At 33.5% G+C, this 19,923-nt stretch overlaps 1 protein-coding gene across 3 annotated transcripts; it reads right to left on the bottom strand.

The window, feature by feature from the left end:
- Positions 1-10,935: 10,935 nt before the first annotated feature.
- LOC142519364 (uncharacterized) lies at positions 10,936-16,895 on the bottom strand. Of its 3 annotated transcripts, none has more exons than XM_075622358.1 (16): positions 15,868-16,011; positions 15,403-15,522; positions 15,241-15,300; positions 15,045-15,110; positions 14,839-14,940; positions 13,892-13,975; positions 13,703-13,818; positions 13,480-13,581; positions 13,286-13,402; positions 13,054-13,119; positions 12,442-12,508; positions 12,041-12,094; positions 11,868-11,960; positions 11,574-11,624; positions 11,447-11,485; positions 10,936-11,365 (listed from the first exon to the last, which is right to left on the bottom strand). In XM_075622358.1, the coding sequence occupies exons 1-16, from the start codon at positions 15,871-15,873 to the stop codon at positions 11,261-11,263; spliced, it is 1,248 nt and encodes a 415-aa protein (XP_075478473.1). In that variant the 5' UTR covers positions 15,874-16,011; the 3' UTR covers positions 10,936-11,260. The 3 variants fall into 3 exon arrangements, with proteins under 3 accessions (XP_075478473.1, XP_075478472.1, XP_075478475.1); XM_075622357.1 differs by lacking the exon at positions 15,868-16,011 and adding an exon at positions 16,606-16,895 and having other exon boundaries at positions 10,937-11,365; XM_075622360.1 differs by lacking the exon at positions 15,868-16,011 and adding an exon at positions 16,050-16,577 and having other exon boundaries at positions 10,937-11,365.
- Positions 16,896-19,923: the final 3,028 nt, after the last annotated feature.

Genomic DNA, 19,923 nt, shown 5'->3' on the forward strand with positions numbered 1-19,923 from the left:
TTATTTTCTATAATTTTTAGATTTATGATTTTTTATAATACTTTTTCGTGTTATAAATGATATGGCTCAATGGGGGCAAATACAAAGATAATTTTGTTTTTTTTTTAAAAAAAGTGGGTAAGAAGTGGTAGTTAATTATAAATTTATACAAATATATTTTTATAATATTTTTTATTAAATGAAAATACAAAATATTTTGTTCGACAGGGGTATGTCTCTCATACTTTATAAAATACTAGTGTTGTAAAAAAAACATAATCATTTTTTTTAAAAAAATTTGCAAACACTACTTAAATCCGTCAACTTTAATAAGCTTGTATAGATATATTAGTGTTCTTCTGTAGAATTGCAAGCATTGTGTGCTTATAAACAATGTTATACCCGAGATTTTGAAGGTGTGAGTCAAAATTGAAAATTTAGCCTCCTCGAATAATTGATCACTGTTTTCTCATTAAAAAAAATTTGGTCAAAACATGTCAACATGATATTTATTTGTATAATTTTCAGCTAATATGTGCTTAATATTTAACGTCTTTATCTTATTTTTCTGGATATTAGTTACTGTATGGTTTAAAATATTTGAGTTACATCGTTATCACCAACTATAACTTTAGGTGGAGTGACAATCACTCGATCCTATAATTTATATCAAATCAATATCATAGGTTCAATTCTTATTGAGTGAAAAGAGTGTAATTATTGAGAGGATGATCGTTGGAGTACAATAATTGTCGTTGTTGGGTAGATAAATCGAAATATAGTACTTGAGCTTTGTACGATTTAAAAGATGCACCATTACCATCAGTTATACCTTTTGGTTAAGCGACAAGTGCTAGGCCCACAATTAATATTAAAGCTAAGATCACGAGTTTGATTTTCATTGATTGTGAGAAGTGCAATTATTAAGAGGGAGATCGTTAGAGTGCAATAATTATCCATACTAGGTAAAGCAATCGAAACATAGATCTTGAGCTGTTTTACGGTTCAAAAGATTTGGGTTGCACAGTTACCGTCAGCTATAACGTTTAATAAATTGACAATCATTCGGTCCTACAATTGATATCAGAACCAAGGTCACAGGTTCGATTCTCATTGATTGTAAAAAGTGTAATTATAAGAAGAGAGATTGTTAGAATGCAATAATTATTCATACTGGTTAGAACAATAGGCACGTGACGGTTGAGCTATTGTATGATTTAAAATATTTGAGTTGCACGGTTACCACTAGCTATAGCTTTTGGTGAAACAACAAAGATTGATTGCAATGACTACAATTATTGGGAAGGGGATCGTCGAGGTGCAATAATTATCATTGATTGGTAGAGCAATCGATGAGTGACGCTTGAGCCGATGTACAATTTAAAATATTTAAGTTGCATTGTTACCACCATCTATAACATTTGGTCCAGCGGCAACCATTCGGTCATACAACTAGTATCAGTGTCAAAGTTACGAGTTTGATTTTCATTGATTGCAAGAAGTACAATTATTTGGAGGGAAATTATCGGGGTACAATAATTGTCTCTACTGGGTAGAGCAATCGAAAGTGATGCTTGAGCTTCTTTAGGGTTTAAAATATTTGAGTTGCACCATGTTGAAACTTTTCAAGTTCGCAATCTTGATTTTGATGATAACAAAACTTGTTAATTTGTGTTACTAATAATCTATCTTAGTGTGCAGTAGCTAGGATAACTCACGAGTTGTTTACATCGCAAGATGAAGATCTAACTGATCGCACAAACTGAATCAGTCTAACTGTTACGTCAATTGAGTAGTCCAGCTGATTGTCCAGTTGATAGGTGGTTCAGCAGGAGAACCTCAGAAGCCTGGCCAGCCGAAGGAGTGTTCAACTGATGAAGAAATCCAGCTGATCAGTTCAACTGAACAAGAGTGAAATCAGTTCAACTGACGAGTCAACTGATTTCACCAGCCCAGCTGAAGATCAGTTCAGCTGACCAGTTCGAAGCATCAGTCAGAATCTTTCAGTTATGGATGAAGACAAAATCTTTCAGTGGACTCCAGCTATACGTGAAGATACAAAGCCATTGTCCAGTCAAAGGACAATAATGGATGTTGCATCAGAGCATTAAACACAAAATGTTTCAGAAAGACAGTCGAAAAGTCGAGACACAAAGTCCAAGAAATGAATTCAAGATGCAACGGATACAACAAATGAGTCTCACTATACGTTCAGTTTTCCCGCCTATATAAAGAGAAGATCAATGAAGACTTAATAAGAAGGAGAGTGAGCAAAAAGAAACTTTTAAGTATATACGAGAGAAAAGAAAGGGCACGCTCATTGCACATCAGCTTTCAGAAGCAATCAGCCCAGAGGGGACTCTTCACAGTTATATCAGCTTAGATTAGAAGTTTTTTCCCTCTGTGTGTGAGAACATCTTTGTTCAGTTCTCACACACAAACACTCTCAATCACTCAAATGCAGTCTTGCACAAAGACGTTAAACTTGTGTATGTAGTCTTTGACACATAGACGTTAAAGAAGTGTTGGCTGGAAGGTGCTGCCTTCAGTCGTAGCTAGGAATTCAGTTTTGGCAGTAGTATAAGTCCTAGCTGAGTGGGTTTGTACAAGTGTTTGTATAAATCAAAGTCTTCTAGTGAATCCTACCCGAGGCGATAGAAGGGATGACGTAGGAGCAGTTGTAGTCTCCGAACATCCATAAAAATATCTTGTGTATTTAATTATTTAACTATTGCTTTCAAACTAATTTAACCAGTTAGAGAATACATTAGTTCAGTTCTCATCAAAACTGAACTAAAAAATGCAAAAACTAATCTAGTCTTTTGGTTATTCAGTTACACAGGATATACAAATATATCAGTGTTTCTTAACGAATGATTATTTCGAGTGTTTTCCGCTTGGTTCTATACCAAACTCCATCTAATTCATCGGTGTATACATTCTTAGAACACGAGCTATTGCAGCTCTTGGAGAATATTTTGTTTGAAGCATCCGAAAGATGCTCAGCAAACGATCTTTTACACCATTATCACAACCTATAACTTTTGGTGAAATGGTGAATTCTTGGTCCTTTAATTGATATTAGAGTCAAGATCACAAGTTTGATTCTCATTGATGGCAAAAAGTGCAATTATTGAGAAAAAGATTTTATGTGCAATAATTGTCTCCGCTGTATAGAGTAATTGAAATGTGACGCTTGAGCTGTTGTACAATTTAAAAGATTTGAGTTGCATTATTACTACCAGCCATAAATTTTAGTAAAGTGGCAAGCGTTTGGTTCTACAATTGGTATCAGAGACAAGGTCACATGTTCGATTCTCATTGATTGCGAGGAGTACAATTATTGAGAGCTAGATTGTTGTTGTGCAATAATTATCCATATTGGATATAGCAATTGAAACGTGATTTTTAATATGATATATAGTTTAAATGATTTGAGTTGCACCGTTACCACTAACTATAGCTATTGGTGAAGCTACAAACATTATATCCTACCATTGATATTAGAGCCAAAATTAAGAATTTGATTCTCATTGCTTGCAACGAGTGAAATTATTGGGTGAGAGATCATTGAGGTACAATAATTGTCTTTATTTGGTACAAAAATAGATACGTAACGCTTAAGTTATTGTACCGTTTAAAATATTTGAGTTGCACCGTTGCCACATGCTATAGGTTTTGTTAAAGAAGCAAGCATTTGTTCCTACGATTGGTACCACGGAAAAGTCATTAGTTCGAATCTCATTGATTGTGTAACGTCCCGAAAATTCGAAGGCCCACGTGAACCACATGCATGCAATTTATCAAATTTCTTATGTATTTTAATTAATTCATTTTAATCGCATTTAGTAAATATGGTAGACATGTTTACATGTTTAAAATATGGTTTTCAATTAGATAGCATAAAATTGTGTTTTAAAGGTTATTCGAGATGCGATCGAGGAACGGAGACCGGAGACTATATGAGGGAAAATATTTTTATTAAATAATTATTTAATGTATGGTATATTTTATATGGTATTTTCGAAAATGGAAACTTTTGGGTATTTTTACACGCCGAGTCGTATTTTAAACAGTATTCGACTTCGAAGAAAATATGAACTTTTCGAGAACTCGGCTAATATTTTCATAAACTTTCCTAAACAAAATATTTTAAATATTAACTAATGGACCTATTATACTAGATTAATGGGCCTATGCTTATACTATGAGTTTTAATTAAAATAAAAAGCCAAAACCCTCCCCAAAACCCATCATAATCACACGCCCCTCATCCCATAAACAATTAGGACTCTCCATCAGCAACCAAAGCATATACACACACAAGATTTTGGAAGGGAAACACACGACTTTTGGGAAGAAAATTCAGCAGCGGCCTCCTCTCCGCAATCGTTCCTCGAATCGCCAAAACGTTTTCGTGCGTAATATACGCAAAGGCACGCCATAATCCTTCTTTTCTCATCTATCACACCATATCACGTGTTTGATTATCGTTAGCGTGAAAAAACATGATTTCCTTATGATTATTTTCGTTTTTATGCATTAACAAGTGAATAATTCATGATTTCTTGTTCCAAAAACTTAAAATATTATTGCATTAAGGGGCTGCCATGTTAGGGTGACTTGAGTACACGATTTTTTAGCATGTTAGGAGTAACACGAGTCACGGTTAAAGGCTGCACACGAATTGGTATAGGCTTGAACAAAAATTATTGCTTGATGGCACAAGGGTTCGGCTATGGGTTATTGCACCGAGGGCTTGGCCATGGCTGGGCTGGTGCTCGGTGAGGATCATGGTTAGGGGGCTGGAAGGGTCATAGTCGCTGGTCGCTTGGGAAGAGCCCATGACCGCATGGACTGTCCCCAAGAAAATATGGTGTGGCCGCGAGGGGCGGCAGCATGGAGGGATCAGGCGTGGGCAGGGTGGTCTAGGCTATGGCTCAGGGTGGTCCAAGCTTAGTCAAGAGGGTTTGGCCTCGGGAGAAGGCTCAGGAGAGGAGTCCTACTCAAGGGAAAAGAGTCCTAGCGATATTAGGGAACTCGCACAGCTCTTGCTTCGTGCAGGGGGTTGCAGCGTGGGTTAGGTTGGGTCCAGGAGGGTTCCTAGAGGGGCTGGGCAAGGGCTGGCTTGGGGTGGCTCGGGCTCAGCTCGAAGAAATCGCAAGTTGGTTCAAAGGTGGCTAGGAACGGTTCAAATAATTTGTTTTAATGGCTAAGGCTTGAACCGTGGGTTCACGTGGGTGGTTCATGGTTCACAAGGGTAAATTAAACAATAAAAAGTCTACGTTTAAAATTTGAAATTTTAATAATCAAGTCTGAATTAATTCGGAATTATAACACTCTACGAATTAATATTTACAAAATAAATGGAAAACCATGAATTTAAACCAAATAAAAATATAAAAAATTTAATTTAAGCTTAAATAATTAGTTGGGATGGTTTAGTGTCAACGATAGTAAGAAAAAGTCAAACTCGAGGAATTTTACATTCAGGAGTAAAACGATCATTTTACACCTGAAAAATAGTAAACGTCTTGACAGTGCCCTGAATGCTGTAAATAATGATAATAAGCTTATTTTTAATGTTTATGGAATTTTACGATAAAACGATAATGTTAAAAGATATGTTGCATGCTTGGTTTAAAAGAAAAATGATTTATGCATGATTAATTTTTATAAAATGATGAAAATATGAAGTGTTGAAGGAAGTGAAGTAATTGTGACTAAGACGATGATACGATGATTACGATGATATGTAAGGTCACGGCTCATATGACGGTTGAGAGTATCGCTGATGTCCCCTCCGCCCAGTACTGTAGTTACACGTAGATGTATCCATCGACCTTCAGCGATACGAAAATCACAATTAATGATCTGATTTCAACGAAAAGGAATATGTATACTTATATGTCTATGATGGAAAAGGAAATGTATATGATGAAAGGAAAAAAAATGTTTATATTATGCATGTTCATGAAATGTTATGTGAAGTAAAAATATTTTGACTGTTGAATGTGATTGTATATGTATTATTCGTTATTATGGTTATGTTTGCTCAGTCAATAGACTTACTAGGTGTGATCGATGCAGGTGAGCATGATATTGATGTTGAAGGACTTGATGGTTGATCTTACTGGACTGAAGGTGGACATAACCCGAGGACCAGCGATAGTTTTCCGCACTTATGATTTAAAGTTTACATTAAAGATTTTTATGACTTTTATGATGATTTTTGAGTGGTTTTGAGAGGTTGTTAGAGTTAACTTTATTTCGAAATATTGCTAAGTTTAATTTTAATAAAACGTTTGACAATTTTATTTTTTGAATTCTATCTTTGAATTTTCAAATATAGTTGGTATGTTTTATTTTAAAATGATGTCAAAATATGTTATATATATGTATATATGTATCGGCCGAGAGTTAATATAGGGAAAAAAAATTTATAGTACTTAAAAAAAAAACGAGTAGTAGACGTTTCAGATTGCAAGGAGTGCGATTACTTGGAGATAGATTGTTTGGGTTCAATATTTGTCCTATGGGTAGAGCAATCAAAATGTGGCTCTTGAGTTACTGTACGATTTAAAAGATTTATACCATTACAATTAACTATAACTTTTGATGAAACACCAAGTACTCCGTCCTATATGGATCATCAATACTCAAAGGAAACAAACTCTCTTGATTCATATATTAATCATCTTCACTAGTATTAACACTATTTTTTCATTCAATTTGTTCACAATAGAAACTCGAATAACCATTTTTTTTATTATCATTATCATCTATGTGTAAATCAAGTGTTTCAAAATTATTGTTATTTTGATTTTCTCGTTCTATATCTGTCAAATCATCATTTATCACTTCTCTCATTTTTTAACTGTTGCTACAAAAGTTTTTATTAGTATCTTCAGTATAATTATAAGTTAATTATTATTATTCTCTTTATTTTTTATACCTACAAGAGTGTTTTACTGTCATACTAACTCTATCATAACCTAAACAGATTAATAATAATTTTCTATCTATTATAAACTACAAATTATATATCTTGGAAATTCAGAAAAAAAATTTCAAGTTTATGTGGATACATATATTTTCAAATACAACATAAACATACTGAAATTCCTTTAAGAATACTTCTTAATACTAAATTTTAATAAGAGTAAGTCTCTTGTGAGACGATTTCACAAATCTTTATCTCTGAGATGGATCAACCCTACCGATATTCACAATAAAAAATAATACTCTTAGCATAAAAAATAATACTTTTTTCATGGATGACCCAAATAAAAGATCCGTCTCGCAAAATACGACCCGTGAGATCATTTCTGTGGGGACCCGGACGCTAATCATCAACTTAATCATCTTTGGGATTTAATTATCAATTAAGATAAACAGGGTCTAAAAAATTTTCTTTAAAATGCGGAAGGTAATGGAATCAATCGATTATACAAACCAGTATAATAATACAAATCTTGTACAACATGCTTCTAATTCAAACTAGTCTAAGGTTTAACTACTAAATTTCAAGTATCAAACCAAGTCTACATCCAAGTCCGGAATCACCACTCTAACTCATCTTCTCTCATCATCTTCTTGACCTCGATCCTGTCCCACCTGTTGTCATGCACACATACAAAACAAGACAACAGCCGGATACTCCGGTGAGAATAAATCCCAGTATAAAACATGTATACATGCATATACACAATATAATTCATAAAATTCATAACAATAGGTTTCATAGTCTAGGAAACCAAATCAAAATAAGCATGCCGTAACAATGGGTTCCATAATCTCTGAAACCAAAATAAAATAAGCATGCAACTCAATTCAATTCATATCTTGACTCGACTCGACTCTAACTCTAGGGATCCCGGTGTGAATAAGACATCACTTTCTGTCACCTACCCTCCCAATCGGGGTAACTGTACGTCTTATTCCTAGACTTCGGTCATATCTGTATCGAATGTCTACAATCGGAGTGAATCTAATCCGAAGCGTCGATACCACCGAACATCTAGTTTGGCAAGTCTGCCAATAACTCTCCTAGGTCAAATGCTTGAATATAAATCTATAAACAAGGCATCGTCATATCAAGAGATTTGAATATAATTCTATAAACAAATCAATTATATCAAAAGGTAAACAACAACCCTAGTATGTGATTTTGTTGGGCAACTCAAATTGAATCTCATTTGAGTTGTGTCTTCCCCAAAACAAAACATGAATTATACATTTGTCTTCCCGGTCTGACGAAGACGAAGTCTTGTATTCCAATCTGTCCATAACCAGTCTGGCAATGACAATCATATAAATACAATATCAGTATATAATTCGATTCAAAACCTGTTCTGATCAATACTCAAATCAATATATAATCTGATCCATATCTGAACAAGGTACAATCTAATTCATATCAACGATATCATCGAAATCATTACGGAATCTTATCAATATCAATCTACTGATGTTTCGACGGCATAGCAATACTGTCACGATAACCCCGTCTATCTCAACATCACAGATATAATACCAGAATTCAGTACAACTCACAATCTGAATAATAACACAACTCTGATATAGAATCTCAACTAAATCAACTCTGAAATTCATAACAATTTCATAAACAGTCTATTCTTTAATCTGGCTTAAGTTATACAATGTCTACTGTAGCAAAAACATCATATCTGATTCATATTCAATTCTGACAATATCATAACTTCAAATCGTGTCTAAACGTAACAAAACTTACATCCAGTTATAGCCTGCGTTGATAGGAACTCGGTGCTGAAGTCGGATTGAAAATCTAACGGGCTGATCTTTCACAATCACAAATCTACAAAGGCGTAAGGATTTTCTCTCAAAAGCTTTATCCCTTTTCTGAATTTTTATAAGGAGAAGCGTGCAATTCTTATATATATACTGCATGCAACACCAGGAAACGTGGCTTATTTTTCATGTTGCACGTCACACCGCGGGTGCGCTCATTCAATAACCGCGGGTGCGCTCAGTGTAATGATATTCATCAACTTTTCCGAAAGCTTCGACCGCGGGTGCGCTCAGTCCTGTAACGCGGGTGCGCTGACCTCACTGGTACAACACCACGGGTGCGGTCTGTCTAGCACCGCGGGTGCGGTGTCACTTCCGTAATTAATCTCCAACTCTCTGTCCATCAACCGCGGGTGCGGTCTTGTTCGTAGCGCGGGTGCGCTCATGCTACTGTAATTCTTCCACAATTCATGAGCTCAACCGCGGGTGCGGTCCTTTCCTTACCGCGGGTGCGGTCTATATTTCATGCACCACTTCATAATCTCATTTAGTGCTTCTCATTACGTGTCATGCATAGTCATATCTTCCGAATATCACATCAATGAAGACTAATAAATCTCGAGCCTTACAATTTCACACAAGTTTTTGTCTTCTAATAATTGAAAGTAAATTATATTTTGGCAAAAACTTGTGTGAGACGGTCTCACAGGTCGTATTTTGTGAGACAGATCTTTTATTTGGGTCATTCATGAAAAAATATTATTTTTTATGCTAAGATTATTACTTTTTATTGTGAATATCGTTAGGGTTGACCCGTCTCACGAATAAAAATTCGTGAGACCGTCTCACAAGAGACCTACTCTTATATTTTTTAAATTCAATTACCTAAACCACATGTTACTACGAAATCAAATTAAAGTAGACGATAATAGTAAACTTTATTTATATAGCTAGATGTCAAGATTAAGAAAAGTGAAGTAATTTTCATCTTAGAAATTGTTATATTAGTAGAATAAAAAAAGTTTTGTCTTTGTTTGAAGCTATTTGAATAAAATATCATACTAATATATTTATACATTTTTTAGGGCTCCGAGGTGGCCGTCTCACACGTCAATCCTCAGGTACTGGTTTGTGTTTGTATAATTAATTTTTTCAACAAAATGATAAATAAAATGGAATATTTTTGTAATTTGAGAAAATAAATAAATATTTTATTGGGATGTGGTAGTTTATATTACCTATAAATTTATTAAAATATTTTTTACGATTTTTTTCATTGAATGAAAAGATTACATTTTTTGTAATTTGAGAGAATTTTTTTATATATATACAACACTGGTGCTTTATTGCATGCGATGCGATGCATCCTTATGAAGTTAGAATAATGTGCAAGGAGATAATCATACACCATCTTTGTGAAATTTTGAAAATAAATGGTCTATTAATTCCACATGTTTTTAAATATTGAGCACGTACATATTTTTCCATGCCCCATTTGCCATAAGCTTTGTGACCTAAGACCAGGAATCCAACAGTCTACATATATCCCGATACTCTCATCTGAAGCGATCTAGACGATTTGGGTGAGTTGGGTCGGGGCAATCCATCAGATCTGATAAGAGTTTGTTTTTGAGGAAAAATACGCAAGGAGATATATCTGTGATGGAGATATATCTATAAGCTATGACTTCCAATCGTGACCTGCAGACAATGAAAAGAACTCGTGAATGGACGCCAGAGGGGTGTCCGACGTAGCCACTCTGATGCTTAAGTTAGCAGATTGAAGGTGAAGGCTAATAACAAAATATATGAAGATATATGTGACTGCTCGAAGATATAAAATTCGAGAATCCTTTAAATGAGATGCATACGTGCTATTTATAGAAAAAAAATCTCATTATTACCTATGGTAGCCCAGAGAGAAGACGTCCCGGACATTCACCTACCCGACTGCTGAAGATAGTGTTACACATTGACTCTGATTTGGATTATCTATTTAATATCTCAAGTCATCTATGACCCAGACTCTTATGGGATATCACCAAACTTAATCCTCTTTCTTTAGCAGCTTTCGACTCCACATCAATTATCTCCATATGTATGATGGTTTGCTACCTAAAAGATTTTTTTCCAAATAATAATAATAAAAGAATGCGTCGGAAAAAAGGCTTCCTTTTGTACATAAATTGATAAATAACCCAAAAAAATATTTTTTCTTTTGTTGTATTCCCTGAAAGGGGAATTGTTACAAAGTTCAATTGGACTCTACAAAAAATAGATACATATATCATCAAAACATGTATATATCTTAGAAAAATTCAGAACCCAAGTTCGATCCAAATGACGAGCGCAAAAAGAATGCCAACTTCCGAATCAGCCACAATCTTCGGAACTTCATCACTATGCTGCGAGAAAAAAAAAAATAGTATTCTTCTGAAATATCTGTTTCTTTCTGTACATGTATCCTTAGCCTTCCCCATAAATTCTGTTTTTGTTGTTTAAACTTCTGCTATTGTGGTTGTTTAAAAGGGTTGACCCAACACTCGTCCTCCTTGACTGCGTTATCCCACCGGTTCTTAAACATCTTCATTTCATTATAGGATCGTAGTCGAACCTGCACGAGTACGAGTAACTCAGCATATACTGTAATAAGCTAGTTAGCTAGGCCTATATTGAACTTGAGACTACAACGTACCGCTGATCTTTTGTCAATCTCGTATTTAACTGAAGTTGCCTGAAATTTGTAGAGGATGGATAGATATATTTAATTCCGGGATCTTGTGGCACAGTGTAACAACACAATTTGAATCAAGAAATCATACCAGTGGCTCCAAATCTGACGAGTTCTTTGACTGTGATGATTCTGTGCTTGTCTGCATTTGAAAAACAACGATGCTAGTCGAGAAAAATAATATCTCATTGAAATACACACAAATAATGCACAAGGGAAATGGGGGCATAAATGAAAGAAATTTCTAAATTTTTGTTAATTTATTTATAGGTTTCGCATTCAAGAAACGCTTATACCTAAATCCAACCTCGATCATTCTCACCTGTGGGAATGTGTTTGCATCAAACATTATACAAATCAGTTCATGAAATAAGAGACGTGATACCTTATTTTCATTTGAAAGGCCACCAAGTGATGGGAAACCAAAATGAATTATATACTCCTCGTCGACCACACCAACTTTAACCGTACGATCACCCTGTAATAAAAGTGAACGACTTTTGTTCCGCGATGAATGCAATTAATCAAACGAGAACTAAAATTCAGATGAAAACTTACCTGTGCACAATAACCAAGCTGCATATCGAGGCCCCAAGCGTGGATCAAGTCATTCTGTAAGGGGACATTAGTATTTGTTTTCAGAAGGGGAATCGTAACGTGATTGTGCCTCCCTCACTCATACATGCACTACATACGCATGACAAAGTGGATGAGTGGTTGGTTATACAAGTATGTATCGAATTAGAAAACGCCCAAAGAAGATCATCTTATTTTAGCTTTACATTCATTTAAAATTTAATAATCACTTCCTATTCTTCATATCATATTGTTTCCATTTAATTTCTTTTATGCAGTAAGCATTATATGGTTTAATTTTGTTCAGAAACTTCATCACTAACACAAATAATGCAAATATTCAACTTAAACAACAATTGAAAGAGCGCGAAGATTTAGTTTACCTGAATCATATACCACACACAACGCCAAGCTGCTCTTGAAAACACGGGAGCCATCATCTCAACCCAACTGCACAACGTTTCGAAGGAGTTGGAAGGTATAATCAAATTTTATGCAAGAGATTCACAACTACTGCATATGTATTATTTTATCTTTGCGAAAAGGGAGAATGAATGTTTTGGTTGTGACCGAAGTACACAAGTGGCATATACATAACACCCTGTATTCTTAAAATAAAATGTTTTTAATAAAAAAAACTGATAACATTTCATAAAATCAACTTAAATAATTCGTGAAAAAAGTTAAATTAACATACAATAATTTTAATTGATACTTACATTCATAAAATACCCAGATGAATAAACACAAAGAATCCCTAACAAATTTAGTGAAACCTAAATGTATGGTCCTAATACTATTCGTAAGAATCAGAGAAAACATTAAACATACTATCTCAAACATCCCAATACAATGAGCAAAACTGTGTTCTCTTGTTTGATATGATTATTTTGTAATTCAGTTAGGGGTGGTACGTTTGCTATTACGCTTGTACCACAATAGTTACTCCATCTCGTGAAAATTTATACAAAAACATAATAGACGTAGATTCTTACCCAACACAGGGAGGGGTTGTGCTGTTTTCATAACACCTTCCACCGCCTGTAAGCTTATAGTATCTCCTATTCACAGAATGGATGGAAGAGATTAGATAGGACATAAAAATCACTATTGTAAGCAAAATGCCCATTTTTTACACAAAATCTTGGATACAATGAATCAAGAAAATTTCCAATTTTTCAAAGACCAGGTGACATGAGAAACACTAAATACATTACTTTTTCTAACCTGTGCACCCTTGATCTCCTTCTGCGGACTGTAATCTCATGATGAACCTCGGATTTGCCAGAATCAAGAGCAGGTTGTGAAATTTCAAGTCCCTCTTCCTCGATAATTGATACATATCTAAAAAGTGAAATGTTACAAGAAAACATTATTAAAAAATTTCATTACTAAGCAATACCAAAGTCATGCGTTTGTACCTTCCCGGATGAAAATATTCGACTCCTAGGTCTTCATCCCACAAAAAGATATATTCATATTCAGCAACAATATCAGGATGTAGAAACCGTTTGGCAAACCACCTATCCCATTGATTGATAAAGATTTTTGACATATAAATATGACTATTGGCCATTAGCATTTGAAAAAATAATGTGTCACTTAGTTTCTTCATTTCTTGTGAAACATCTTTAAGATACATACCATTTTGTTTGGTTTATGGCAGAGACATGAATGACTTTGTCACCCCATTCCTCATTCCAACTTTCGACAATTCCATCATAGTGAAAAAGCATCACGACAAAATCATTTGCCAAAAACTACGAAAAATCCATGACGTCATTTGATTTTCACTATTCATAATCAGGAATGTAAAGGAAAGGCGAATAATACCTTGTTAACAATTTTGTTCACCAATGTTTTTTGCTTTATCCCAACTGCAATGGCCAACAAACTTTTTGAAAGCATTGTCTCACCCTGATTACAAAATACTGCGTATCATGAATAAAGAATACGAAAACTTGTAACTCAATAGTTATTACTAATAGAAAAAAATGGAAATTTTCACACGGGAACAAAAAAAAATTATCCTCATTTTTATTAACCAACTTTAATAACACTGTCTTCATTTTCTTTCAGAACTCTCTTTCCATTTCACAATGTAAGAAAGTTTATCAAATTACAGAGCATGAGCATCAACATCTAATAGTTTTATTATTAATTTATACAGCCCAAAAATCGATCAGTATTACAATACAATAAGTAAAGCATTCATGCAAATCATCCAGGAAAGAGGTAGAACCATAGGTTTTTATTCGTAAAATAGTCATTAAACCAGACGAATGATCCGTTGATGTCAAGCACATAAATGGTCAGTTATATTGTTTGCAGGGGCGAGCCCCAGGAGTGGAAGGAGGAAAGCTGATTTCATGACTTTTGGGTGGCAAACTAGTATTTTTTTAGAAAAAAATAAAAATAAAATAAAATTGCGGGAAAAGGTATGACCCTGGTTGTTGGTATTCATACTCAAGATAAGTCGATTATTCCTTCCTATAATTTTGGGTATTCCTATTCCAAATATTCAAAATTCACAAAATGGTCAAGTATATTTATCCATCTCAACCAGCTGCTCTGACTATGTTCTACTATGCGAGCCTAAAAAAATGATCTCTCGCCTTCCCTACCATTAGTTTATTGAAAACTCTAATTAAGCCAAAAAGTGAGATCCTTGAGAAATCATGCCCTAACTATTCAAAATAAACACAAAGATGATCAGAGATGCCACAAATGATTATCACAAGTTATCATACTTTTGAAATTTTTTAACATCGATCACATACTTTTTCCGATATGGGACCTGTTAGGCTGCTCACTTCCAAGTTCGATGTTGCCGAAACAATTCCTTTTGGCAAAGCTTCAGTACCTACAGGCCTGCATTCTCTCTGAAATTAAAAAAGAAAAAGAAAAAAAGACGTTTAGTTCGAAGAAGAGGATGCTGGAAAAAGATGAACTTAACAAAGCAAAGATAATAGTATAAATGACAAACTTTGCATTTCTCCATATGTGTATTCTCTCTTGCAACATTTTCCATCGAGTTCGGTTTTGATGATTCCTACGAATTCAGAATCGAGAATCATTCATTATAAGTTAATTTACAAGATACAATCTGTAAGTTATAGAGATATGCGATGAGATTTAAACCGGTAATGACGATTATGCTCATACAGGGAAATTAAATCCACCTTGCAGTTATCAGAGTCTATATATTTATGTGTCCTGCTCAGTCCATATCCAGGCGATAACTGCATTAATGGAACATATCATTAAAAGAATCGATTTTGTTTTGAACCTGCAAAATGTCGCTGTAAACATATTACCAAAATACAGATAACGCAAGTAAATACCTCGAACATTTCAGTCCCCAGCCATGCACTTCCGATAAAGAAAACGCCACAAATCAAAGAAGCAGACACGACGAGACTGCAGAGACATGATCTGCTTTTAGGATCTGATAATAGAGAAACCTGAAACAATAAACCAAGTTTCTGATCAGCGAAAACGAAAACAAGCCCACAACGTAGATTGAAAAGTTACACAACTCGTCGATAAGACCAACTCAAGTTGAAAAACACTAGAATCAATGGTAAAAGAAAGATAGCAGTGGTTGTCTAAAAGAAAGAGGCGCACGTCGCCTAAACCAGGGAAAGTCCACCAAAAACTTTTGACACATTGATACCATATGAAAACATATGCCAACATTAGTACTTGAAAAACTCTATCAGAAGCATCAAAACTCAACGAAACAAATAACAAAATCGAGAGCTGTTGTTGCCACAGCCATGATTATCGACACCAGCCAATAGACTAACCATCATTCCATCGAATAAATTCAGGAAGGCGCCTAAAAGGATAATGCCATACAAAAGTGCTAATTAAACATTTAAACTAAACGCTAGTTGACTAATCTATATGTACATACCAAATGCAGAAAATATTTTTCCCAGAAAATTAAGAATAATTTTAGAACTCACAGATTATCTATTATGATTACCAATATATGGCATTCATACACAATCTTATTCTCCAAACTTTATGACGTTTAGTTTATGAAAGTCAAAAGAGCAAGGCAAAGACTTGAAACCAATAACAAAACGCCTCAATTTTTTAATTATTACTGCTTCGTTTTCATCTGATTGGCTGCTGGGCCAGAGATGACTCAATTTGGGCAATTGTCTTATATATTTTAAAAACAGAATTTTATTTTTATTTTTTGTTTTTACTTTCTCTTTAGCTTTTTATCCATTTTTCAATCCACCCCACAAAATAAAGAGCACCCTTTTAAACAATTTAAACATAAAAGATAAAACAAAAATGTATGATTTTTCCAAAAGATTCAAGCTTTAGAACATGTAAAATATTTTCTCCTCATCCCCGTTGCATTTCTATGTATCCACTTATGATCAAGACACGACCGACTCAACAAAATACGTACATACAATAAACGAAAGAAACGAAGTCAAAGAGAAAAAAAAAACATGCAGGAAATTCAAGCACACAAACAGTTCACACATCAAAGTATAGAGAAAGAGAGAGAGAGAGATAATTACAGAATTGAACATCTTCATGCTACATAAAAATCTCCAAAAACTGGAGGACAAGACTGGAAGAACAAAAAAAAACTGCAAATTCCCCCCTTCGCTTTTAGAACCTTCGGAATAATCACATGAAATTCGAACAGTCCTCCTCAAAAAGCAACGAATATAAAGAAAGCTCACGAAAAAAACGAACAAGCCACAAAAGCCTAAAGCGCCTTTCTGAGTTTACTTCATGGAAGAAGGGGGACCCCGCAGATAGAGAGAGGCCCGTGTATATATAGTTTTATACTGTCATAGGATTTTATTCTTTTCATGAAGAGGTGCCAATAATTAATTATACGCTGGATTGTCCTGTCGTGCGAAGACATTCGAGGTATACCGGCTACTGGGTTTCCGCCACGTGTCCCTGTGGGACCCGTTAATGGCAGTGGTATTATTTATAAGCAAACATTTGTGTGAGACACGTAGTATTTTGTGAGATAAATTTCTTATTTAGATAAAAATATTATTTTTTATGTCAAGAGTACTAATTTTTATTGTGAATATTGGTAGGGTTGACCCGTCTCACAGATAAATACTTGTGAGACCGTCTCACAGGAAATATACTCTTATTTAAATTAATTTTTTTATTGTGTGATCATTGATTTGACAATCTTGATAAATTTAATAAATTTCAGATTTTGATTTTATCATTTAGGAGGAGAAAATTAAAAATTATGATTTTTTTGCCCGTTTCGCGGGCGTAGCATTGATAATCAATTGACCAATAAAAATAGAAATGTCAAAAATTATTTTTTCAAAAAAAAATATTATTGCATAGTATTAATTTACATTGATAATAAAAACTTTGATAAATTTCATTATAAAATTACCAAAATAACGATGTGTGTACGTATTTCTTGATTACCCAATAAAAATTAAATTAATCTGACATTTGACGGTGGATTTTTTGATTAAATATGTAATCATAGTTTTCTTGACAACAAGTGAATTGATTAATTTTCATGGTACATATTCTCACACATACACACAATATGCATAAGCTATATGAAATATTAATCGTATATTTATCTGACTAATATAATTTACACAATATTGTATTAGTATTAGAGTCTATCTAATACACACCGAAAAATCGAGGCAGTGGATTTATGTATAGATCATGTAATGTAATTTAGTTGAATGAATTCCAAAGTTCTACACTACTTATCTCAATTGCATCTTTTTATTTTAATGTTATTTACAATAATATATATTTCGTATCTTAAATAGTTATCATAACATGACGTAGTTAATATAAAATTCTGATTTTTTTCCTTTATTATTGATGGAAATTTTAGACCATAGAAAATGGGAAGATTTCGAAATTAAATATATTATCAAATTATATAAAAAAAAATTTGTTTATCTAGTTAAATTGAATTTATTAAATGATGTGATCTTGAAAAACTAGTATTAAATTTAAATTAAATATATAAGATGCCAGAGATCACGAAAGTGACATGGTCATGAAATAACATGAATAAGGGAATTCAATTTCACACGTACTTGTAAGATATTGTGCATCATTTCTTTAATCGGGTGGTCCTAAATTAATATCCTAACCAATCTTTGTGTAATAAAATTTTCAGCAATAATAATTATTAGAGTATATGTTAAGAAAACTAATTTGTAGAAACATTTTATTGATTTTTATGTAAAAATTTTTTATTTTAATATTATTTCATCTTTTAACAAATTATGACATTTATTTTTTTGTATACACATACAAAGCTACATAGATAAAAATATTAAATATGTTTAGTAAAATATGGCTGTACATGTTACTCGATCATGAAACAAATTTAAAAGTTTCATATGTTCTAAACTTGTTTCTATTCGATTCAATAGCCTAAAATAAGGATAAAAGTCGTTCGATACTAACATATGTGATGTTAAACATAATGTTTTATTGGTAAGAACATGAAGATGAGTGATCATATGATGAGTCATTGAACAACCCTACATCACACTTTCCAAATGATTATCATTTATCGTGTGAATTAGTCAACGTTTATGGTTGTATATCATTAATCCTTTGATCGGGGACAACATAGAGGGTCTACAAACTAGTGTTGCATTTTGACTCGTTTGCGGACTCCGTGAGGGTCATCAGGTAGTGAAATTGAGTGTAGTTTCGAAATGCATATGAGCTTATGCTTTGTAGTCGGAGATTCATCGCTTGCTTACAGATTCATCGCTTTGTAGTCGGAAAAATGCTTCTCTAGTTGCATACATGATATCACTGTGATTACTCGAAGATATATCATAAATTTGTTGAAGTGATTCCAAAATTTGCGATTGCCAAAAATTGAATAAGCGGAAAAGTTTATCTTCGAAATTTTAACTTTGTATCATAATAACGAGTTTTGTACTCTCATCTCATCGGTAATGTCTTATCGTCGTAGACCTAATTGTTGGAGATTAAAGAACGACGGCTTCTAGTTGATTTTTTGTAGAAATTTAGAACAAGAGCTATGTTCACATAAAATCTGAAATAGTTGGAGCCAAGCATTAAACGCTAAATGTAAATTTTCAATAAACACTCTATGGAAGGATTTAGAATCATGCGATATCCAATTCAATTTTTTATTGTCAAAACTCAAAATTATCTTTAAAAAAATTAAAATTTTGCTGCGTCTTGGGAGTAAGAATGCGATACACAAATATAATATGTTATTTAGATAATTGATATCACCAATGCGAGTTTATAAATTTGTGTTCTCTCAAAAGTAACTAATATATATATAATTTTGATATATTGTTCATCTATTGTTTAGCGTCGCGAGATGTTTGCGCAAACATGTCAATAGAATTTAATTACAGCATGTTTCTTGAAACTCGAAAATATGTGTAAAAAATAACAATGTAATGTTTCAATAAATGTTCACACGAACATCTTATAAAGTATATAGTTGTCCACCTATTCCTTGACAATCGAACCTAACTCTCTATATGTAATGGAATTGGGAATCTGCCCATGAACTTATATTTTATTCTCGCGAGTCAAATATATGAATTTTAAATAATAATACTTCTAATCAATATCCTATAATTTGTCGGCATGATGTGTGTATTTATTTTCACAATGTTTCGATTGATCTATCCAATATCAATGCATGATCATGCATGATAGAGAGGAAGAGTGCGAGAAAGTGAAATTAAAGGAAAAAAAAAAGAAATTATGTTTTTCTCAAGTAGATGAATATTTTGTTAATAGTGATAGTCGTCGTATCAAAACTTTTCCTATTTTTCTCTAGTTAGTTTGTATTATTTTCGATATGATTTATC

The sequence above is a fragment of the Primulina tabacum genome, chromosome 11 (genome assembly GCF_025594145.1).
Source record: "Primulina tabacum isolate GXHZ01 chromosome 11, ASM2559414v2, whole genome shotgun sequence".
Taxonomy (NCBI): Eukaryota; Viridiplantae; Streptophyta; class Magnoliopsida; order Lamiales; family Gesneriaceae; genus Primulina; species Primulina tabacum.

Excerpts from the sequence above, each read along its gene's own strand:
- LOC142519364 (XM_075622357.1), bottom strand. Across the intron at positions 12,509-13,053 it reads ACAACCCCTCCCTGTGTTGG|TTGGGTTGAGATGATGGCTC; the intron begins GTAAGAATCTAC and ends AACGTTGTGCAG. Across the intron at positions 11,486-11,573 it reads CGTCAGATTTGGAGCCACTG|GCAACTTCAGTTAAATACGA; the intron begins GTATGATTTCTT and ends TACAAATTTCAG.